The sequence below is a fragment of the Acomys minous genome (assembly GCF_964271855.1).
Source record: "Acomys minous genome assembly, chromosome: 20".
Taxonomy (NCBI): domain Eukaryota; kingdom Metazoa; phylum Chordata; class Mammalia; order Rodentia; family Muridae; genus Acomys; species Acomys minous.
Window position 1 is genome coordinate 25,650,018 of NC_140502.1, and position 20,294 is coordinate 25,670,311.

The 20,294-nt window shown below is 51.1% G+C and overlaps 1 protein-coding gene across 2 annotated transcripts; it reads right to left on the reverse strand.

The window, feature by feature from the left end:
- Window positions 1-1,116: 1,116 nt before the first annotated feature.
- On the reverse strand, window positions 1,117-12,176 carry ZFP82 (ZFP82 zinc finger protein). 2 transcript variants are annotated; one of them, XM_084771217.1, is made up of 6 exons: window positions 11,822-12,176; window positions 11,071-11,185; window positions 9,470-9,555; window positions 7,028-7,154; window positions 6,091-6,177; window positions 1,117-2,655 (listed from the first exon to the last, which is right to left on the reverse strand). In XM_084771217.1, the coding sequence occupies exons 3-6, from the start codon at window positions 9,476-9,478 to the stop codon at window positions 1,280-1,282; spliced, it is 1,599 nt and encodes a 532-aa protein (XP_084627343.1). In that variant the 5' UTR covers window positions 9,479-9,555; window positions 11,071-11,185; window positions 11,822-12,176; the 3' UTR covers window positions 1,117-1,279. The 2 variants fall into 2 exon arrangements, with proteins under 2 accessions (XP_084627343.1, XP_084627342.1); XM_084771216.1 differs by having other exon boundaries at window positions 11,071-11,189.
- Between the last annotated feature and the right edge of the window lie 8,118 nt (window positions 12,177-20,294).

Consider the following 20,294-nt stretch of genomic DNA (forward strand, 5'->3'; position numbering starts at 1 on the left):
CAGCCAAGGCTACACAGAGAAACCCTGCCTCAAAGGGAGGAAAAAAGCTACAACCCAGGGAATTTTTAAAAGTAGGAATTATAAGTGTTTAGTTTCTTTTCATGTTAATTGAGTGGACTAGGGAGATTTCCAGTGAAAGGCTCTGGGTTCAATCCTCAGGACCACACTGCCACAGCGCAGAGCAGACACAAGCACACAGACACGCACTGGAAGTGGTGACGCGCCCCTGTTATCTCAGCACTCTGGAGACTGAGGTAGGAGGACATGGGAGTTCAAGGTCTGAGTTAAGCAATGAGCTTTCGCCTAGCCTGGTTACGCACTAAGACTGCGTAAAACAACAACCCCAAACACTATTCGCAAGAGCCAGAGACCTAAAGTTCAGTGAGGGATGGGTACATGTTGGGAGTCACTATAAAAAAGAAAATTAGTGACTTTAAATAATGACCACTGTATTACTTTATGGCTATGAGGCCTGACGGTTCCGTATGGGGTCAGCTGACGTCACTTAACGGCATTCAGCTGGTGTCTGCTCTGGAAGATCCAAAACTACCCTGCCGCAGTGTCTAGTCTCCTGTGGAGCATGCCCAGAAGTCGGTGTGAGCACAGGTCTCGCCTGTCTGTGCAGCCTCGGGCTCTCTCCAAATATTCAAATAGGATCTTCTGAGATGCAGCCACCGCAGCAGGGCAGCCTGGTCGCTAATGGCGGTGCTGACACCATCTGCGGCATTCCCCCCTGGGCAGAGCCCGTATTCCAGGAAGAAGATGAAGACTGCACAGCCCGATGGGTTCTTTCTCTCTCTTTTTCTTTCTTTCTTTCTTTTTTTTTTTCTTTTTTGTTTTTGTTTCAAGACAAGGTTTCTCTGTGTAGCCTTGGCTGTCCTGGACTCACTTTGTAGACCAGGCTGGCCTCGAACTCACAGCGATCCACCTGCCTCTGCCTCCCGAGTGCTGGGATTAAAGGCGTGTGCCACCACCGCCTGGCCCTGATGTACTTTCAAAGAAGAATTTGCAGCTGTTATTACTAGTTTTACATCATTTCACAAATGGGGGGGGGGATAAAAAACCTACAGCGCGAGGCAACGTGTTTCAACGTGACGGAGTGACAGGACAGAGGTGTTGTTGTCACACATTTGTTTATAGGTAGGAGTAACGTATTGAAGCATTATGGCTGAGGACAGGCCATAGCACCATGGCGAACACATCCCTTGAATGGTACGAAGGAAGCCTCATGCCCAGCCAGTTTCAGGACATGTGCTGCAAACATTCCAAGAACGTCCCACTAAGCCTGTGTTACACTTTTGGCACTGTGAACCTTCAGATGGTGGGTGAGGTGGGAGTGCTGCCTGAAGGCCTTTTTACACTCCTTACACTCGTAGGGCTTCTCCCCAGAGTGGATCCTCAGATGCTGGGTGAGAGAAGAGTTCAGCCGGAAGACCTTCCCGCACTCCTCGCACGCGTAGGGCTTCTCGCCCGTGTGGATGCTGTGGTGCAGGGTGAGCTTCTGCCGCAGCCGGAAGGCTTTTCCACACTCCTCGCACGCGTAGGGCTTCTCGCCGGCATGGATGCTCTGGTGCTGCGTGAGCTGGGAGAGCAGCCGGAAGGCCTTCCCGCACTCCTCACACGCGTAGGGCTTGACGCCCACGTGCACGCTCTGGTGGGAGATGAGCTGGGAGTAGCGGCTGAAGGCCTTCCAGCACTCCTTGCACTCGTACGGCTTCTCGCCCGTGTGGATGCGGTGATGGAGGATGAGGTGGTAACCCCGGCTGAAGGTCTTGCCGCAGTCGTGGCACTCGTACGGCTTCTCCCCGGTGTGCGTCCTCTGGTGGAGCGTGAGCTGCTGCCGCACCCGAAAGGCCTTCCCGCAGTCCAGGCACGCGTGGGGCTTCTCGCCGGTGTGGAGCTTGTGGTGCGCCCTGAGGCCGGGGGCGCACAGAAAGGCTTGCCCGCACTCCTGGCACGCGTACAGCCGAGCGCCGGCCGCGCTGAGCTTCTGGTGGCGGGTGAGGTGTGCGTGCTGCCGGAAGGCCTTCCCGCACTCCTGGCACGCGTAGGGCTTCTCGCCCGTGTGGATCCTCTGGTGGAGCGTGAGCTGCCCCCGCACCCTGAAGGCCTTCCCGCACTCCTTGCACGCGTAGGGCTTCTCCCCGCTGTGCGCTTTCTGGTGCGCCCTGAGGTCCACGCCGTACGGGAAGGTCTCCCCGCAGTCCTTGCACTCCCGCGGCTTCTGGGCGGAGTGAAGTTTCTGGTGCCTGGTGAGGTGCGCGGTCTGCCTGAAGGCCACGCCACACTCGTGACACGCGTAGGGCTTCTCGCCCGTGTGGATCCTGCGGTGAAAGGTGAGCTGCTGGCGCACTCTGAACGCCTTCCCGCAGTCGCCGCACTCGTGGGGCTTTCCCGCCAGCAGGGCTCTCCGGCGCGGGGCCGCGGAGGAGGGGCGCTTCTCGCGGGAGGGGGGCTCCACCTGACTGACACAGCCCTCCGGGGAGCCCTCCCGGCGCCCAGGGTTTCGCTCGGCGCCCCATTCGTTCTTGACGACGACGAGGCCCCTCAGGCCACTGTTCCCAATCCTGCCCATAACCTGCCACCGGCACACATCCACCTCGTAAGGGCCATTTTCTGGGAACAACTGATTGGCCTCGTCCTTAGTTTGCAGAGCTGAAAGAAAGCAAAACACAGGCTGTTTTCTTCTTCTAAAGAAGTAGACTTGTCTACAGTAGAAACAGAGGACAAGGTAATGTTCAACTAAACTCAAAACTACACCCAAAATCGTGTCGTGTAACTTGGGGGAGGGACGGGGCAGAGAGAATACCAGGGAAACAAGAGCTCCTGTTCAGTCCCCGGGTCATACGCTGAGGTGCGGATCGGGATTGCTGTAGAGCTTATTGCAAACACTGATTACAGCTGGGCATGATAACATGGGTCTTTATTTATCTTTAAGATTTATTTATTTAGCGTATATACTACAGTGTTCTACCGGCGTGTACACCTGCAGGCCAGAAGAGGGCGCCAGATCTCACTATAGATGGTTGTGAGCCACCATGTGGTTGCTGGGAATTGAACTCAGGACCTTTGGAAGAGCAGCCAGTGCTCTTAACCGCTGAGCCATCTCTCCAGCCCCGATAACATGAGTCTTTAATCGCAGCACTTGGGAGGCAGAGGCAGGTGGATCGCTATGAGTTCGAGGCCAGATTGGTCTACAAAGCGACTCCAGGACAGCCAAGGCTACACAGAGAGACCCTGTCTCGAAAACCAAAAAAACCAAACCAAACCAAACAAACAAAAAACCCAAATACTGTTTAAACACCTGGATAAGACTATAATTTTATTCCCAGTTTTCATGTGTTTGTATAATGTGAGTGCACACACACCCACACACCCATACATGCTCTGTATGTGTGTGCGGGGGCATGTGGAGACCCAAGGTTGGTGTCAAGAACCATCCTTAATCTATCATGCATCTTAGTCCTCGAGACTGGGTCTTTCAATACGGCTAGTCTAGCTACCCAGCTTGCTCTAGGGCGTCCTCTGGGTCGATGGCCGCACCTACCTGCCATTCACACGTGCTCTGGGGGACAGAGCACATGTGGGCAGTGGACACTTCAGCCACTGAGCCATCTCCCCAAACCAGATTCTAATCTGGGGGCTGGAGAGACGGCTCGGCGGTTGAGAGCCCTCGCTGCTGTGCGCGGCAGGCCTGTTTTCTGATTTATGTGTCTGGGTACTTTGCCCACGTGTATTTATGGGGACCGAGCGTGCGCAGAGGGCTAAGGAAGGCTCAGGGTCCCCTGCACTGGATTTTCATGTGTTTGTGACCCGTCATGCGGGCTCTGGGAACTCCACCTGGGTCCTCTGTGAGGGCAGCGCCGTCCTAGCTGTGGAGCCATCGCTCGACCTCCTCCGCCTTAGTTGTCTGAAGCTGGAAATTACCAACTCAGCCAGCCTGGCAAGGGCCCGGGAGCCTGCCTCTGCCGCCGCAGCACTGAGCCACAGGCGCCCTGGCCTTCAAGCGGACACTAAGGCTCCTCTAAATCAGCGCCCCCACCCCCGTTTACACAGCAGTGCTCCACCAGCTGAGCCTCCCCCCACACACACACACGTCTCCACTACCAATAACTTTACATTTTCGTGATTCTTACTGGGTTTTCCTTTCTTTTTTTAACTTTATAGAAAGTGCTAGAGGGAGAATTCAGGGCCTTACACCGTGGTGGCACTGAGCTTTTCCTGTTTTGGGGTTTTGGTTTTTGGAGACAGGGTTTCTCTGTGTAGCCCTGGCTGTCCTGGACTCGCTTTGCAGACCAGGCTGGCCTCGAACTCACACCGATCCTCCTGCCTCTGCCTCCCGAGCACTGGGACTAAAGGCGCATGCGCCGCCACCGCCGGCCTGGCACTGAGCTTTTCAAGCCTCAGCTCTTCCTAAGCTGAAAGGCTCCTTAAAGTCAGGTGCCGTCTTGACTTCTCTCTACTGAAGAGTGCAGTCATATTGATTTATTTATCACAGCTACGTATCTGCTGTGCATACACACCTCTCCTGCTGATCTCTCGTGGTTTACTACAGACCGTTAAATCCTTTTTTCGTGAAGCCTGCACAGTTACACCCACACACGGGGCAGGGAGAGCGCCCGGATGTGTCCGTCCTCCACCCCACCTCCCGCTCCCGCCCCTCCTCCACACTCGGGTCTCTTTTGACTGGTCGGTGTTTCCCAGCCCGTGTTCCCAGCCTATGTCCCCCGCCCGTGTCCACAGCCCGTGTCCCCAGCCCGTGTCTCCAGCCCGTGTCCCCAGCCCGTGTCCCCAGCCCCTGTCCCCCAGCCCGTGTCCCCAGCCCGTGTCCCCAGCCCGTGTCCCCAGCCCGTGTCTCCAGCCCGTGTCTCCAGCCCGTGTCCCCAGCCCGTGTCCCCCAGCCCGTGTCCCCAGCCCGTGTCCCCAGCCCGTGTCCCCAGCCCGTGTCCCCAGCCCATGTCCCCCAGCCCGTGTCCCCAGCCCGTGTCCCCAGCCCGTGTCCCCAGCCCGTGTCCCCAGCCCGTGTCCCCAGCCCGTGTCCCCCAGCCCGTGTCCCCAGCCCGTGTCCCCAGCCCGTGTCCCCAGCCCGTGTCCCCCAGCCCGTGTCCCCAGCCCGTGTCCCCCGCCCGTGTCCCCCGCCCGTGTCCCCCGCCCGTGTCCCCCAGCCCGTGTCCCCAGCCCGTGTCCCCCGCCCGTGTCCCCCGCCCGTGTCCCCCGCCCGTGTCCCCCGCCCGTGTCCCCAGCCCGTGTCCCCAGCCCGTGTCCCCAGCCCGTGTCCCCCGCCCGTGTCCCCCGCCCGTGTCCCCAGCCCGTGTCCCCCGCCCGTGTCCCCAGCCCGTGTCCCCCAGCCCGTGTCCCCAGCCCGTGTCCCCAGCCCGTGTCCCCCGCCCGTGTCCCCCGCCCGTGTCCCCAGCCCGTGTCCCCAGCCCGTGTCCCCAGCCCGTGTCCCCAGCCCGTGTCCCCAGCCCGTGTCCCCCAGCCCGTGTCCCCAGCCCGTGTCCCCAGCCCGTGTCCCCCGCCCGTGTCCCCCGCCCGTGTCCCCCGCCCGTGTCCCCAGCCCGTGTCCCCCGCCCGTGTCCCCCAGCCCGTGTCCCCCAGCCCGTGTCCCCAGCCCGTGTCCCCAGCCCGTGTCCCCAGCCCGTGTCCCCCAGCCCGTGTCCCCAGCCCGTGTCCCCAGCCCGTGTCCCCCAGCCCGTGTCCCCCAGCCCGTGTCCCCAGTCCGTGTCCCCAGCCCGTGTCCCCAGCCCGTGTTCCCCAGCCCGTGTCCCCCAGCCCGTGTCCCCCAGCCCGTGTCCCCAGCCCGTGTCCCCCAGCCCGTGTCCCCCAGCCCGTGTCCCCAGCCCGTGTCCCCAGCCCGTGTCCCCCAGCCCGTGTCCCCCAGCCCGTGTCCCCAGCCCGTGTCCCCAGCCCGTGTCCCCAGCCCGTGTCCCCCAGCCCGTGTCCCCAGCCCGTGTCCCACAGCCCGTGTCCCCAGCCCGTGTCCCCCAGCCCGTGTCCCCCAGCCCGTGTCCCCAGCCCGTGTCCCCAGCCCGTGTCCCCCAGCCCGTGTCCCCCAGCCCGTGTCCCCCAGCCCAACAGACACTCACTCACCTGGGTTTTGCCGCCTCCTTGCAGCCCTCCAAGGCTCCTTCCCTTGCTCCAGTAAGGAAATCACGTCTGGTTTAGAAATGAAGCACCCTGTTTAGGAGGAAAGAAACTCCAGGTGATGAGGGAATGAAATCCAGAAGTGTCCTTGGGTCATTTTAGTACAGGTTCCCACGGTAACCGGTAAAGCCCTTAAAGAAGGTAAAGACAGCTTAAGAGCATTCACAGTGGGGCTGGAGAGGTGGCTCAGAGGTTAAGAGCACTGGCTGCTCTCCCAGAGGTCCTGAGCTCAATTCCCAGCAACCACATGGTGGCTCACAGCCATCTATAGTGAGATCTGGCGCCCTCTTCTGGCCTGCAGGTGTACATGCAGACAGAGCACTGAAATAAAAACTGCATCACTGTAAAGGGCCCAAGGGACCGTTAAGCCTGGGAAAAGAGAACACACTTAATGAACGCTTTCACTTCTGATAAATGCTCAACCCATCTCCTTAAAACCAGGAAGTAAGGCCAGGCATGGTGGCGCACGCCTTTAATCCCAGCAGAGGCAGGCGGATCTCTGTGAGTTCGAGGCCAGCCTGGTCTACAGAGCGAGTCTAGGACAGCCAGGGCTACACAGAGAAACCCTGTCTCGAAAAACCTAAATAAATAAATAAATAAATAAAATAAAAAAGTAAAGAAAAAAGAAAACAACAACAAACCAGGAAGTAAGACAGGTGAGGTGGCATGGGCATCAGGGCACGTGGTACCATCCCCGGTACATTCCAGAACACACACGGCGGAAGAAGAAAAGCCGGTTTTCAAATGGCATCCTCTGACCACTACATGCTTGCTACAACACACGTGCAGACAACACACAGACAGACAGATAGACAGACACATAGGTAGATGCAAAAGGAAATCTAAGAGCTTCTTGAAACTTCCCCAGGACACGGGAGCTTACCTAGTGAGGCGACGTTCCGGTAGTTCTCCAGCATGACGTCTCTGTAGAGGCGCCTCTGCTCTACGTCCAGGCACCCCCACTCCTCCTGAGAGAACGCGATGGACACATCGCTGAACATCACGCACGCCTGGAGGACAAGACGTACGTCACGACTAAAGCAGGAAAAAAGAGGATTTAAAGCCCCGAGGGAAAAACACAGGAGAAGCCCTGTGAGAGGTGCTGTGAGAGGCAGCTCGTCTGTTTGTTTTGAGACAAATCCTCTCTATAAAACTGTCTCACTCTGAAGCCCAGAGCGGCCTCCCAGGGCTCCGCCTGCCTCTGCCTCCCAAGTGTTGGCACTAAGAGCATGTGCCACCGGCTCAGGAGTAGAGCAAGCAAAGTGGCTTGAGCTGGAAGATGGTAAGACAGGAAAATGCAGCCGGGTGGCGGTGGCGCACGCCTTTAAACGCCTTTAATTCCAGCACTTGGGAGGATCTCTGTGAGTTCGAGGCCAGCCTGGTCTACAGAGCGAGTCCAGGACAGCCAGGGCTACACAAAGAGATCCTGTCTCAAGAAAACCAAAAATAAAAAAATTTAAAAAGAAAAAAATAAAAAAGAAAAAGAAAGAAAGGAAAGGAAAGAAAAGAAAGGTCAGCCAAGGAAGCCAGGAAGCGGTCACAGTGAGCAGCCCCCTCTACGGTCTCTGCTTCGGTTCTTGCCTCCAGGTCCCTGCTGTGACTTCCTGTCCTGACTTCCCTTCGTGACTGACTACGAGCTGTGAAACGTAATAAACCCTTCCCTCCCTGTGTCACTCTTTGGTCAGTGTTTATCACAGCAATGGAGAGATCCTAGGACAGGCATGGAGCCAAGACGGAGAGCCTAGGGGAGGGACAACAGAACCCACCACGCCTGAGGTAGGAAGGCAGTAAACGCAAGGCCGGCCTGGGCTACACACCCGTAGCCTGTGTGCGGTTGTGTGCGCGGGCACGTACACGCAGAAATGGGAAGACAGCTTCGTGAGGTCGGTTTTTTCGCCTTCCACCTTTATGTGGGTTGCAAGAATCTAATTCTCCGGTCACCGGGCTCGCATCAAGGGCCTTTTACCCGCTGAGCCGACTCACTGGCTCCCTTTCGGTCCTGTTTGTTTTGGAGACAGAGTCTCCCACTGTAGCTCTGCATCACCTGGGCCTGGCAGCCCGTCTACCGCACCCTTCTCCTGAGCGTGCCGTGCTTAACGGTGTCGGTCGCCGCCCCCAGCTCCAGGATTGTCTTTTTTTTTTTTTTTTTTTTTTGGTTTTTCGAGACAGGGTTTCTCTGTGTAGCCTTGGCTGTCCTGGACTCACTTTGTAGACCAGGCTGGCCTCGAACTCACAGCGATCCACCTGCCTCTGCCTCCCGAGTGCTGGGATTAAAGGCGTGCGCCACCACGCCCGGCTTCCAGGATTGTCTTAAAGAAAACTCGGGGATGAGGGGAGTGGTGGCCCAGTGGGTAACGTGCTTCCTACGCAAGCAAGTGGAGGGCACAAGTGCGTCCTGGCGTGACACACTCAGCTGTTAGTGCCACACTGCTCCCAAGTGCAGCCCGAAAGCCCCTAGCTCTTTGTGACCGCACACCTCAGGCACATCTCCACTCAAGCCCAAACCTACCAGATTTCACTGTATCTTTGCTGAAGCCAAACAGCAGCACGTTTTATGTACTTAGAAAACAGAAGTCTAGAAAAACCCCCGCCTTCCTGTGAGCAGCTGAGCGGCTCCATTCTCTCATCGGCTATGGATGCTGAATGGCTTATTCAGCGAGCACTGAAGACTGAAAAAGACAAAGCTTGGTTTCTTCCCCCAGTGGATTTGAAGCAGCTGGAGGAAGGGTCCTGGATGGGGCTCTGACAGCAAGATTCACGGCAAAGGAATGGTCACTCGGGGCCAGAGGCATGGCTGAGCCCCTGAGAGTTCTCACTGCTCTCGCAGAAGACCTGGGTTTGGTTCCCACCACCTATGTGGTAACTTTTTTTTAATTTATTTATTATTTATACAGTATTCTGCCTTCGTGTATGCCTGCAGGCCAGAGGAAGGCACCAGATCTCACTATAGATGGCTGTGAGCCACCATGTGGTTGCTGGGAATTGAACTCAGGACCTCTGGAAGGGCAGGCAGTGCTCTTAACCTCTGAGCCGTCTCTCCAGCCCCTATGTGGTGACTTATAACGTTAAGTGCCATTCCAGGGATCTGTCACCTTTTTCTGGACTCCTCAGGCACCTGGCACTCATGTAGTACACACATACACACACACAGTCACACACACCACACACACATGCACACAAGCACACACACGTGTGCGCGTATGCACATGTACACACACGGGCAGGAGAAACACTCCTACACATAAAAAGATTTTAAAAAGGGAAGTATTCACAGGACCTCAACATGACAGTGTTCCCAGAAAAAGACTACAAACAGTTAACTCACACGGGCCATCGTTTAGAAGTTCAGCAACTGCTCGGTCTTCCTTGACGTTTATTTCTCAGAAGAAGCAGAGTCCACTGAGGCCGGAGCTGGGGGAGGAAAACAAGCCCGTGAGATTTGGCCTCAGAAGTCCCCAGAGACCCGTCCGTCCATCTGCAGCCACACCACCTTACCCACTCTCCTTAGGAGTGTCACAGGCACACCTGGACCCACCTACGCGAGGACAAGAAATCCCAACCTGGCCATCGTAACCGCTGGGACGCCGTAGCTCAGGCTGGCCCCCCCCAGGACGCCGTGGCTCGGGCTGCCCCCCGGGACGCCGTGGCTCGGGCTGCCCCCCCCCCCCCGGACGCCATGGCTCGGGCTGCCCCCCGGGATGCCGTGGCTCGGGCTGCCCGCTGGAAAGGAAAGCCGTGGCTCGGGCTGCCCCCCGGGACGCCGCGGCTCGGGCTGCCCCCCCCCGGACGCCATGGATCGGGCTGCCCCCCCCCGCCCCCGACGCCGTGGCTCGGGCTGCCCTCCCCCCCCCGGGACGCCGTGGCTCGGGCTGCCCTCCCCCCCCCCGGGACGCCGTGGCTCGGGCTGCCCCCCCCCCCGCCCCCGACGCCGTGGCTCAGGCTGCCCTCCCCCCCCCCGGGACGCCATGGCTCGGGCTGCCCCCCCCCCCGCCCCCGACGCCGTGGCTCGGGCTGCCCCCCCCCGGGACGCCGTGGCTCGGGCTGCCCCCCCCCCGCCCCCGACGCCGTGGCTCGGGCTGCCCTCCCCCCCCCGGGACGCCGTGGCTCGGGCTGCCCCCCCCCCCGCCCCCGACGCCGTGGCTCAGGCTGCCCTCCCCCCCCCGGGACGCCATGGCTCGGGCTGCCCCCCCCCGCCCCCGACGCCGTGGCTCGGGCTGCCCCCCCGGGACGCCGTGGCTCGGGCTGCCCACAGCCGAGCTGCCTTCCACACTGTGCTGACGCTCCTGCCTTCACCGCACATGTCACAGGTAGGCACTGCTACCCTACTGTTTTATTCGTGTGTTTCTGCGTTGCGGTGACTGCTGTGTCGTCTACTACATTCCTGCAACAGGTCGGAAAACCCTCAATAAAAGAAATTAGACCCGATGTGTAGAAACTGAAAGTTGGGAAGAGGAGTAGCAGATAGAACCTTTATTCTCCCCACAGAGCCAGCTCTCAATTCCGTCGGCTCCTCGCTTGTGAAACCCAGAATTCCCTGCTCCAGTGGCGGAGCCTTGGCACTGATAATTCACTAGAAAACAGGCGGTGGTGGCACACGCCTTTGATCCCAGCACTTGGGAGGCAGAGGCAGGCGGATCGCTGTGAGTTCGAGGCCAGCCTGGTCTACAAAGCGAGTCCAGGACAGCCAGGGCTACACAGAGAGACCCTGTCTCGGACGTGGTTAAAAAAAAACAAACAAACCAGTATATATTCCTCCTGTGGAATTCAATTCCCAGCACCTGACTCAGGAGGCTCATAACCGCCCTTCACCCCAGCTCCAGGAGGATCCCATCCCATCGATGCCCCCGGTGTCTAAGGCACCAGCACCCAGTTGTGCGCACACACGTTAACACACATGTACATCACAATCTGATCCCTTGACCTTACCTTTTAAACAGGCAACAGCAATTTATTCCTTCCTTTCCTTTGAGCGCTTAAAGACAGGACTGGGAGTAAAAGGGAAATCTTAACATCCAGTTGTTTCCTTGGAGCCTTGTCCAGCCTGGCTGAAAAAAAAAAAAAAAAATCAAAGCCCAAGGGCACTAGTCCTGTCACTACCACCTGTCACTCACACACAGCTGTCCTCTGCTTCCTCGCTGGACCCCCTGCCAGTGTGTCACTGTCCCAGCATGTGTGAGGGCTGGGGGGTGACCCCCAAGGAGCCAGCCGAAGGGGTGTGTGGTGGTGGGGAGGCCGGTGCGGGACATGTCATTCAGATCTAGCATTTTCCTCCCAAGATCCGGAACGTTTTGTTTTGTTTGCTGGGGCGTCTTCTGTGTGGCGCTCAGGGGGTGATGTGTGGCGCTCAGGGGGTGATGTGTGGCGCTCAGGGGGTGATGTGTGGCGCTCAGGGGGTGATGTGTGGCGCTAGGTGATGTGTGGCGCTAGGTGAGTGCGTGGGGGGCACCATTCATCCTTGGGGCCGATGTGACCAGAACCACACACTCCCCGACCTCGGCAGTGTCGCCCACGCGAGCCGCTCTGCATCCCATTCGCTCACACAAATGCCATCACGCAGGACGCAGTCCCGGTGCCGCCCTGCCACGCCCAGCAGGCACCGTTCGCCCCCCCGTGGTCCCCACCCAGGGCGCGCGCGGGACCCGGGGCCGCCCTGACCTCCCCACCCCCACCCCCTTACCCCGCTCCATGGGACGATCGGGAACCCAGACCCCGGAGCTGGCGGCGCCGAGGTGACACCCGCTGCGGAAGCACGGTGGGCGGACGTGGTCCCCCACTGCCCTGAGGACCTAAATGGCCAGGCAGGCGCGCGCGGGGGCTGCTGGGAGGGCCGGCCACGGGCGCCCAGCGCGCAGGCGCCGCACTCCGACGTGCGCTTTGTCTGGGACCACGGGGAGGGAGCAGGGGGACCTCCTCAGCGCAAGCATTTGAGGACAACCCGGTTTTCTTTTTGGAGAGGCGTGCATTTAATTACAGCCATAGGCTTGATGTGGCTATGAATGCAGAGGAACATGTTTTAACATAAGGTTTTAGGGAACATCCCGGTCGTGTTGTAGTTTGCTGCTGCCCTGGATTCTTAGTTTTGTTTTTGGTTTTTGGAGACAGGGTCTCTCTGTGTAGCCCTGGCTGCCCTGGACTCACTTTGTAGACCAGGCTGGCCTCGAACTCACAGCGATCCACCTGCCTCTGCCTCCGAAGTGCTGGGATTAAGGGCGGGCGCCGCCACCACCTGGCCCTGCCCCAAACTGTTAAGGCTAAAATTTCTTATTTTATTAATTTATTCATATAATCTCAATTGCTAACCCATCCCTTGTATTCTTCCATTCCTCTCTCCCTCCCATTTTCCCCTTACTCCCCTCCCTTATGACTGTGACTGAGGGGGACCTCTTCCCCCTGTATATGCTCATAGGGTATCAAGTCTCTTCTTGGAAGATTTCTTTTTTTTAATTTTATGTGTATGTTTGTTTGGCCGACGTGCACCACCTTCTCACCTGGTACCCAAGGAGGGCACCATATTTGTGAGCCACCGTGTGGGTGCTGGATAGGAGCCCAGTGTCCGCTGCATGAGCATTGGGCTGTCCCAGCCACTGTGCAGGGCAGAAACTCCACACTAAGGAAAAATAAGGAGAAATAAGACAAGCAGCCAAGGATCAAGGAATTTCTTGGCCAGAGGTGTTTTTGTTTGTTTCCCTTTTTTTTTAAATTTATTTATTTATTGTATATGAGTGCTTTATCTGCAGAAGATGGTATCAGATCTCACTATAGATGATTGTGAGCCACCATGTGGTTGCTGGGAATTGAACTCAGGACCTTTGGAAGAGCAGGCGGTGCTCTTAACCTCTGAGCCGTCTCTCCAGCCCTGTTTTTTTCTTTTTTAAGGAGAAACATAAGACAGCACAAGTACATTCTAGTACCGCTAATTCTAACCAATTTTTTTCTTGCCTTTTATTTTCATGTTTTCTAACCTAGTCACACAAGCATTCTTTTTTGTTGTTGTTTGGTTTTTTTTAGACAGGGTTTCTGTGTGTAGCCTTGGCTGTCCTGTGAGGAGAACTGCTACTTAGTATCGGCCTGAAAGGGTTAACTAAGGATTTTGGGGAAGAGCTCAGGGGCTGCCCCTCCTGGAAGGGTTGGGTGGCTCTGGCTCTGCTCCCAGAAGTCTTGGCAGTAACTCCTTGAGAACTTCTTGATAAAGTTGAAACAGTTGTTGGTTCAAGGTGAGGGAAGGCTTATAGTTATCTTCTTTCTTGTTCGTGAAATTTTCTCCCTTGACTGATTCCCAGAATGTGTTTAGTCTAATAGGTATGAAAACCAAGTTTGTTATTGGTAATATTAATGAATAACTAATGTACGCGCCAAGCCAGAATATGCTATTCTAAAATAGTATAAAAACTGTACCTAAGAAATAAACCATTGCTATTTGCCACCGGAGCAATAGTCCGCCCATTTCTTAAGGCTACTTGCCACCAGAGCAGTAGTCCGCCTGTTCAAGGCTACTTGCCACCAGAGCAGTAGTCCGCCTGTACTCAAGACGTTCGCGGAGCTGGTCTCCGTCATTTGGTGCCGAAACCCGGGAGCTCGGAACCAAGGAACGCCGCTTGCCTCAACCAGCCGCGGCCAGGGTGAGTAGTATCTGAGGCAAGGAACAGTGTTTTTACAGGCGATAAAATAAGAATAAATGCAAGTATTGAGAGAAATATGTAAAAGAGTTTTTCACAGGCGATAAAATGGGTGTAAATTCAAGTACTGAAAGAAAAATGTTTGTTAATGTAGTTAAATCTTTGCTTACTGCTAGAGGTATTACAGTAGGTTCTAAACAAGTTTCTCGTTTTCTTGAATTTGTTGATGAAGTATGTCCATGGTTCCCTAAAGAAGGTACAATTAATATTGAAACCTGGAAAAAGTAGAACGAATCAAGGGTTTTTATACTGCTCATGGACTAGAGAAAGTTCCTATAGATGCTTTTACCTTCTGGTCACTTATAAAGAAAAAGCCTAAAGAATCCAACTTGACTCAAGGTCTCAGTCAGCTGCTCAGGGACAACCAGCTGTGTTTAAAATTTCCACTACCCCTCCTCAACTAAAAAAGTTCCTATGACTGCTTCAATCAATCTTTTCCATAGGTTAACTTGCCCGTCCACCCACTATCCAACCACCAAACGCCAAGACTTGTAACTCCCTGCTTGCAGCTTTTCTGCCCAAATGCCAACCAATTACATACTGTAAAACTCATTTTTTTTTTTGTCTAAAACCTATAAAAGGCCTGTGCCTCTGTTTCTCGAGGTCTACAGCTTAAAAGAGCTGGACAGACCCCATCGCGATGGCTCAATAAATTTCTACTCCTATGCATTTGCATCGGCAATGGACTCAGTCTCTTGGTGGGGACTCGGGGAATAGACTAGAAATCTTTCTAGAGGTCTCAGTCTTACATTGGAGGCCCCAGCGAGATCACCAAGTCCCCTCCAGGACCCGGACTCCAGTAGAAGAATTAGATAGGGCGGCCGCCACTCTTCTTTGTCTGTCTTATCTGTCTCTCTGTCCCTCTTAGTTTCACTTTGGAGCTCGAGCATTTGGGTTAGTCACAGTGTCAAGGTGGCTCTTTGCCTGTGCCAGGAGATGGTGTACCTCCTGACGGGGAGGCTGGAAGACGTTCCTGACCTCCAGGAAGGGAGTCTATCTCCCTCCACTTGGGGAGCGCCCTCGGCCCGCCTGATCACCGGGTCGACCGCTCATTTGGTTCTGGTTTTGGTATAGTCTGGACTACTATGACTTTTGGCGTCGTTTTCTGTCTTTATTTGTATCTATTTGTGTGGATAAGTGGCCTCCATCCACTGGTCTAGTTTTCTTCCCCCCTGCAAGTGACAAAGGCGTTTCTGTATCTGTCTATTTGTTTATCTGTTTGCTTGTGGACTGAGACTGACAATAGTTTTGGACATGAGACAAGGCAGGTTGCTCCCACAGCCAGCATGAGGTTGGTGTTATTTTATATTCTAGTGTAAAAAAGGGTGAAATTTCATCTGTTGGTCATTAGTTTTAACTCATTTAAAAGATTCTCAAAAAAGGCAGTAAAAGACTGATCAATTAGCTTTGTCCTTGGAGCGGACTGGGAGTCTTCTGCTTAGATCAAACTGGCAACAGGCCCAGAGCTACCTGAACTTCTGATGATGTGCTCCAAACTCCAACATGCCTAGAAGCCTCAACATGGTGAGTACAGGGTTACTACACCCAACAAGAAAAATAAAAGACTGAACCCTGAGAGCTAATGTGATGGGTCTTTCCGGGAACTGGGTGATAAACAGTGACCAGATAAAGCCACTGGTAAGGTCTTTTTCAGTCCTAGTCACTCCTTGGACTCCTTGGTGATGGGCTCTGAACAACTTTCACTATAAGGCTATGCATTTTCAAAAAAAAAAAAAAAGTTTTCAACTTGATGCTGAAGTAACTTCTCAAGGTCCTATTGTGCATCCTGGTATTATAAAATATAAATATAAAAAAAATCATAGTATATGTAAAACAAAAAATACAAATTAATGCAAGAAATAAAATTGCTCAGCTGTTACTGTATGCTTACATTAAGGGTAAAGCCGCTCCAGTAAAACAAAGGGGTACATTTAAAAATACAAAAAAAATATATAAAAAACAATGGTATGTATTCATGTATAAGTAAATATTAGCCCAGCATAGATGTTCTCAGAGACTCCACCCAGTGGGGGATTGGGACAGATACTGGGAATCATTGCCAAACTCTGGGCAAAGAGCTGTAAGTTATATAAAAGAGTGGCCCAGATTTAAAATAATAATAATAATAATAATAATAATAATAATAATAATAATAATAACAATAACAATAACAATAACAAATATTTAAGATTATAGATAAAAGGTAACTTAATAAAAATTATTAAAAACAGATGGCATGGGATTGAAACGGGGATCCCGTGCCTGCTCCGCTATAGAAAGATAGTTTGATTGATTAGTGTCTGCAGTGTCTGCTGTGACTCAGACTAAGCCTATTATAAAAGTAATAACAAAAGGTGTCTATATCTTGATTGATTGCCAGTGGGTTAAAAAATACAACAGTAATAATAATTATAAACATAATAGTGAACACTCTTAAGCCATACTGGTACTCTAACTACAACTGGTATGTAAAGTTAAGAGCTACTATCACAAACTGTTTAAAATAATTAAAGCTCATGGTTTTGTTAAGTAATAGCTCACCTAAGCGCAGGTGTTTTCTAAAATAATCAGCATATATATAGCTAAAAACAAGCAATTCAAATACACTAAAATTAAACAGATGTAGTCCTCTAACACTTATCTGCAGACTACAGATTATAACGTTGCTTTATCTTTATAAGATGTAAGTTAGAACAGACAACTAAAGATAGACAAGGATTGAGCTTTGCATCTTACCATAGTATAGTCTTTTCTAAAATAGTTAAGCAGACACCCTTAGCCCCAGCAGTTGCTGTTTTTACTGATGGCTCATCTAATGGTAATGCTGTTTTGATCCTTAACAATCAAAGATATACATGGAAATTACAGGACGTTTCCACTCAGATAGTGAAACTTTATACAGTTTATCAAGCATTATTGCAAGTTCCTGATTCTTTAAGTATTTGTTCGGATAGTCTTTATATAGTGCAAGCTTTACAATGGTTAGAAACTGTTACTTTAATTAATTCCTCAGTTTCCTTTATTCAGAAACTTTAAGTCTTATTCAATCCTTGTTATTGCAGCGTTCTTATCCTTTATTTATAGGACATATTCCTAGTCACTCCGGCCTTCCTGGCCCTTTAGCTGAAAATAATGCTCTTGCTGATTCTCTTACAAAAATTTGTAATATTAATATTGAAAGTGCACAGCGTTCTCATTCTTTACATCATCAATCTGCTTTATCACTGCGAAAGCAATTTAATTTAACCAGAGAACAGGCTAGACATATAGTTAAACAATGCTCTTCCTGTGCACCTTTGTTGCCTGTCCCTCATTATGGGGTAAATCCTCGAGGGCTGCGACCTAATGATTTATGGCAAATGAATGTGACACATATACCCACTTTTGAAAAATTATCATTTGTGCATGTTACTATAGATACTTTTTCTTATTATATAATAGCTAATGTTTTTCCAGGAGAATGTATTGTATATGTTATAACTCACTTATTACAATGTTTTTCTATTTTAGGAGTACCTAAAGTTATTAAAACTGATAATGCCCCTGTGTATACTAGTAAATCTTTTAAAAAATATTGTCATCAATTCTCAATACAACATAAGACAGGAATTCCTTATAATCCACAAGGGCAAGGGATTATAGAAAAGACAAATCATTTACTTAAAAATCATTTAAGAAAAATAAAGGGGGGAATATGGGGTATAAAGGATACTCCAAAAACCCTATTATCACATGCTCTCTTTACGTTAAATTTTTTAACTTTGGATAAAGATGGATCATCAGCAGCAGATCGCCATTGGCGTCCTTTAGATAAGGTAAGGCCATTGGTATACTGGAAGGACCCACTAGACGGGAAAATTTACGGCCCTGACCCTGTACTAGTATGGGGGCGTGGGTATGTTTGTGTTTATCCTACAGACGCTCCTGCACCTCAGTGGATACCTGAGCGGTGTATTAGGCATGCCAAAAACAAGGATGGGAAAACTGAGGAGACGGATGGCTCGACTATCCCTGCAGCATGTTCCAGAGCAGAGGATGCCCATGCTTAATATGAAGATACTCGCTGCCTTGCTTAGCATTATTTGGCTGCTTCAAAGAGGATGCCATGCAGAAGTATATTGGGCTTACGTTCCCAATCCACCAGTTATTCATCCTGTAACATGGAATGAAGCTTTTGACATCCCTGTATATGTTAACCAGACAAAAATTTTTGGGACAATACTCTGATAGTCATATTAAATATTTTCATGCATTCTTGAACTATTCAGGACGATTTGAAGGACAATTGATTTGTTTTACAAAAAACTTTGTCAAAGGATGCCAACAGGTTAAAATACAAGGTGATTGGGACACAAATGTTTCGGCAGGAATTCATTGGGCCCTGGACTTTTATTATCCATTTAAGAGAAATCCTCGACGTGGATCTGGCCATCCTCCAATTAATATTCCTGCTTGTCAAAATGTAGTGCCTCCTAAATCAGACTTTGCTCCCTTTTGGAGAGTGTGTCACAATAATGAAATTGTTTGTTCTAACACATCCTTTTGCGATTGGAATATGCTGGACATCACTGGTCAACGACCCATAAATCTGGTATCTGGAATTTGGACCTTTAATAATAAAACATATTTTACATCTTTGTGGAAGGCAGTAGCCACTTTGGGGGAAATAAAAGTTAAAAAACATATTATTACTTGGATTCAAATAGGGAATGGTATGGGTCTTACTGTGAATCAAAATCAAATAAGTGTGTTTAATAGGGCCTGTGTACCTGAACCTTATGCATTTTTAAGCGGAAATGTTACCATAGGATCAACTCAAATTAATTGTTCAGATTGTCAAATTACTAATTGTATTAACCATACTATTGATAATTTCTTGATTGTGAAACAGCCAGGGTATGTTTATGTTCCTGTTAATTTGTCCCAAGGATGATACGAAGAAAGAGGGACTGAACTTATTCATCAAGCTTCTGCACAATTATTACGAAGAGAAAAAAGAATGATTGGGCTTATAATTACTGGAATAGCTGCTCTTATTGTTGCCATTACTGTCACTGCTGTTGCCTCTGTATCATTAGTTCAAAGTATTCAAACTGCTGCCTATGTGAATGGTTTGGCTATAAATGTTATTAAAGCATTGCAAGCACAAGAACAATGGGATGAAAAAATGGAATTGAGACTTAACTCTTTAAAAGATGCAGTTGATTTAATGGGGCGACAATTACAAATTCTAGCCACTAGGGAATCTCTTGCTTGCCATGCTGATTATAAAATAATATGTGTTACTCCTGTACCATATAACGCTACACAATTCTCTTGGGATAAAATACAGCAGCATCTTCAGGAGATATGGGATAATTCTAATACTTCGTTAGATTTAGAGGAGCTTAAAAATCACATTCAAGGGATATCGAACACTCCAAAAATTAAAGTCGACTTAACAGAACAAGCGAAGTATTTTGTAAATACGTTAAAGTCTGTGTTTCCATCCTTTTCCTCATTTAAACATTGGGTGTTTGGTGTTATTGCTATAGTTATTATTATTCTTTTGAGTTGCCTCCTTCTGCCTGTAATTTTGAAGATGTTAACTACTCAGCTTAATAGAAGTTTTATAGAAATGAAGAAACTTAAGTTGTATCAAGATAAAGATAAGCCGCCCTCCATGTTTATTTAATAAAAGAAAAAAGAGTGGAATGAGGAGAACTGCTACTTGGTATCGGCCTGAAAGGGTTAACTAAGGATTTTGGGGAAGAGCTCAGGGGCTGCCCCTCCTGGAAGGGTTGGGTGGCTCTGGCTCTGCTCCCAGAAGTCTTGGCAGTAACTCCTTGAGAACTTCTTGATAAAGTCAAACAGTTGTTGGTTCAAGGTGAGGGAAGGCTTATAGTTATCTTCTTTCTTGTTCGTGAAATTTTCTCCCTTGACTGATTCCCAGAATGTGTTTAGTCTAATAGGTATGAGAACCAAGTTTGTTATTGGTAATATTAATGAATAACTAATGTACGCGCCAAGCCAGAATATGCTATTCTAAAATAGTATAAAAACTGTACCTAAGAAATAAACCATTGCTATTTGCCACCGGAGCAATAGTCCGCCCGTTTCTTAAGGCTACTTGCCACCAGAGCAGTAGTCCGCCTGTACTCAAGACGTTCGCGGAGCTGGTCTCCGTCAGTCCTGGACTCATTTTATAGATCAGGCTGGCCTCGCACTCAGACATCGGACTGCCTCTGCCTCCCCGAGTGTTGGGATTACTGGTGTGCGCCTGGCTGGAGCGTATTTCTTTAAAATGGCAGTGCGTAGTGACACAAGCCCTTAGTCCCAAGACTACAGGAGACTCTCTATGGAGTTTGAAGTCAGTCTGGCCTATGTATTGTGAGTTCCGGGCCAGCCAGCGCTGTGTTAATAATAATAATTTTAAAACTAAAATAAAGCCACTCAGTTACTAAGTTCTTAGCTAGTAGCTGTTGGCCAGCATGC

Coding starts and splice junctions, on each gene's coding strand:
- ZFP82 (XM_084771217.1), bottom strand. Junction 6,178..7,027: donor CCGGAACGTCGCCTCACTAG/GTAAGCTCCCGT, acceptor CCTCCTAAACAG/GGTGCTTCATTTCTAAACCA. Junction 2,656..6,090: donor AAGGAGGCGGCAAAACCCAG/GTGAGTGAGTGT, acceptor GCTTTCTTTCAG/CTCTGCAAACTAAGGACGAG.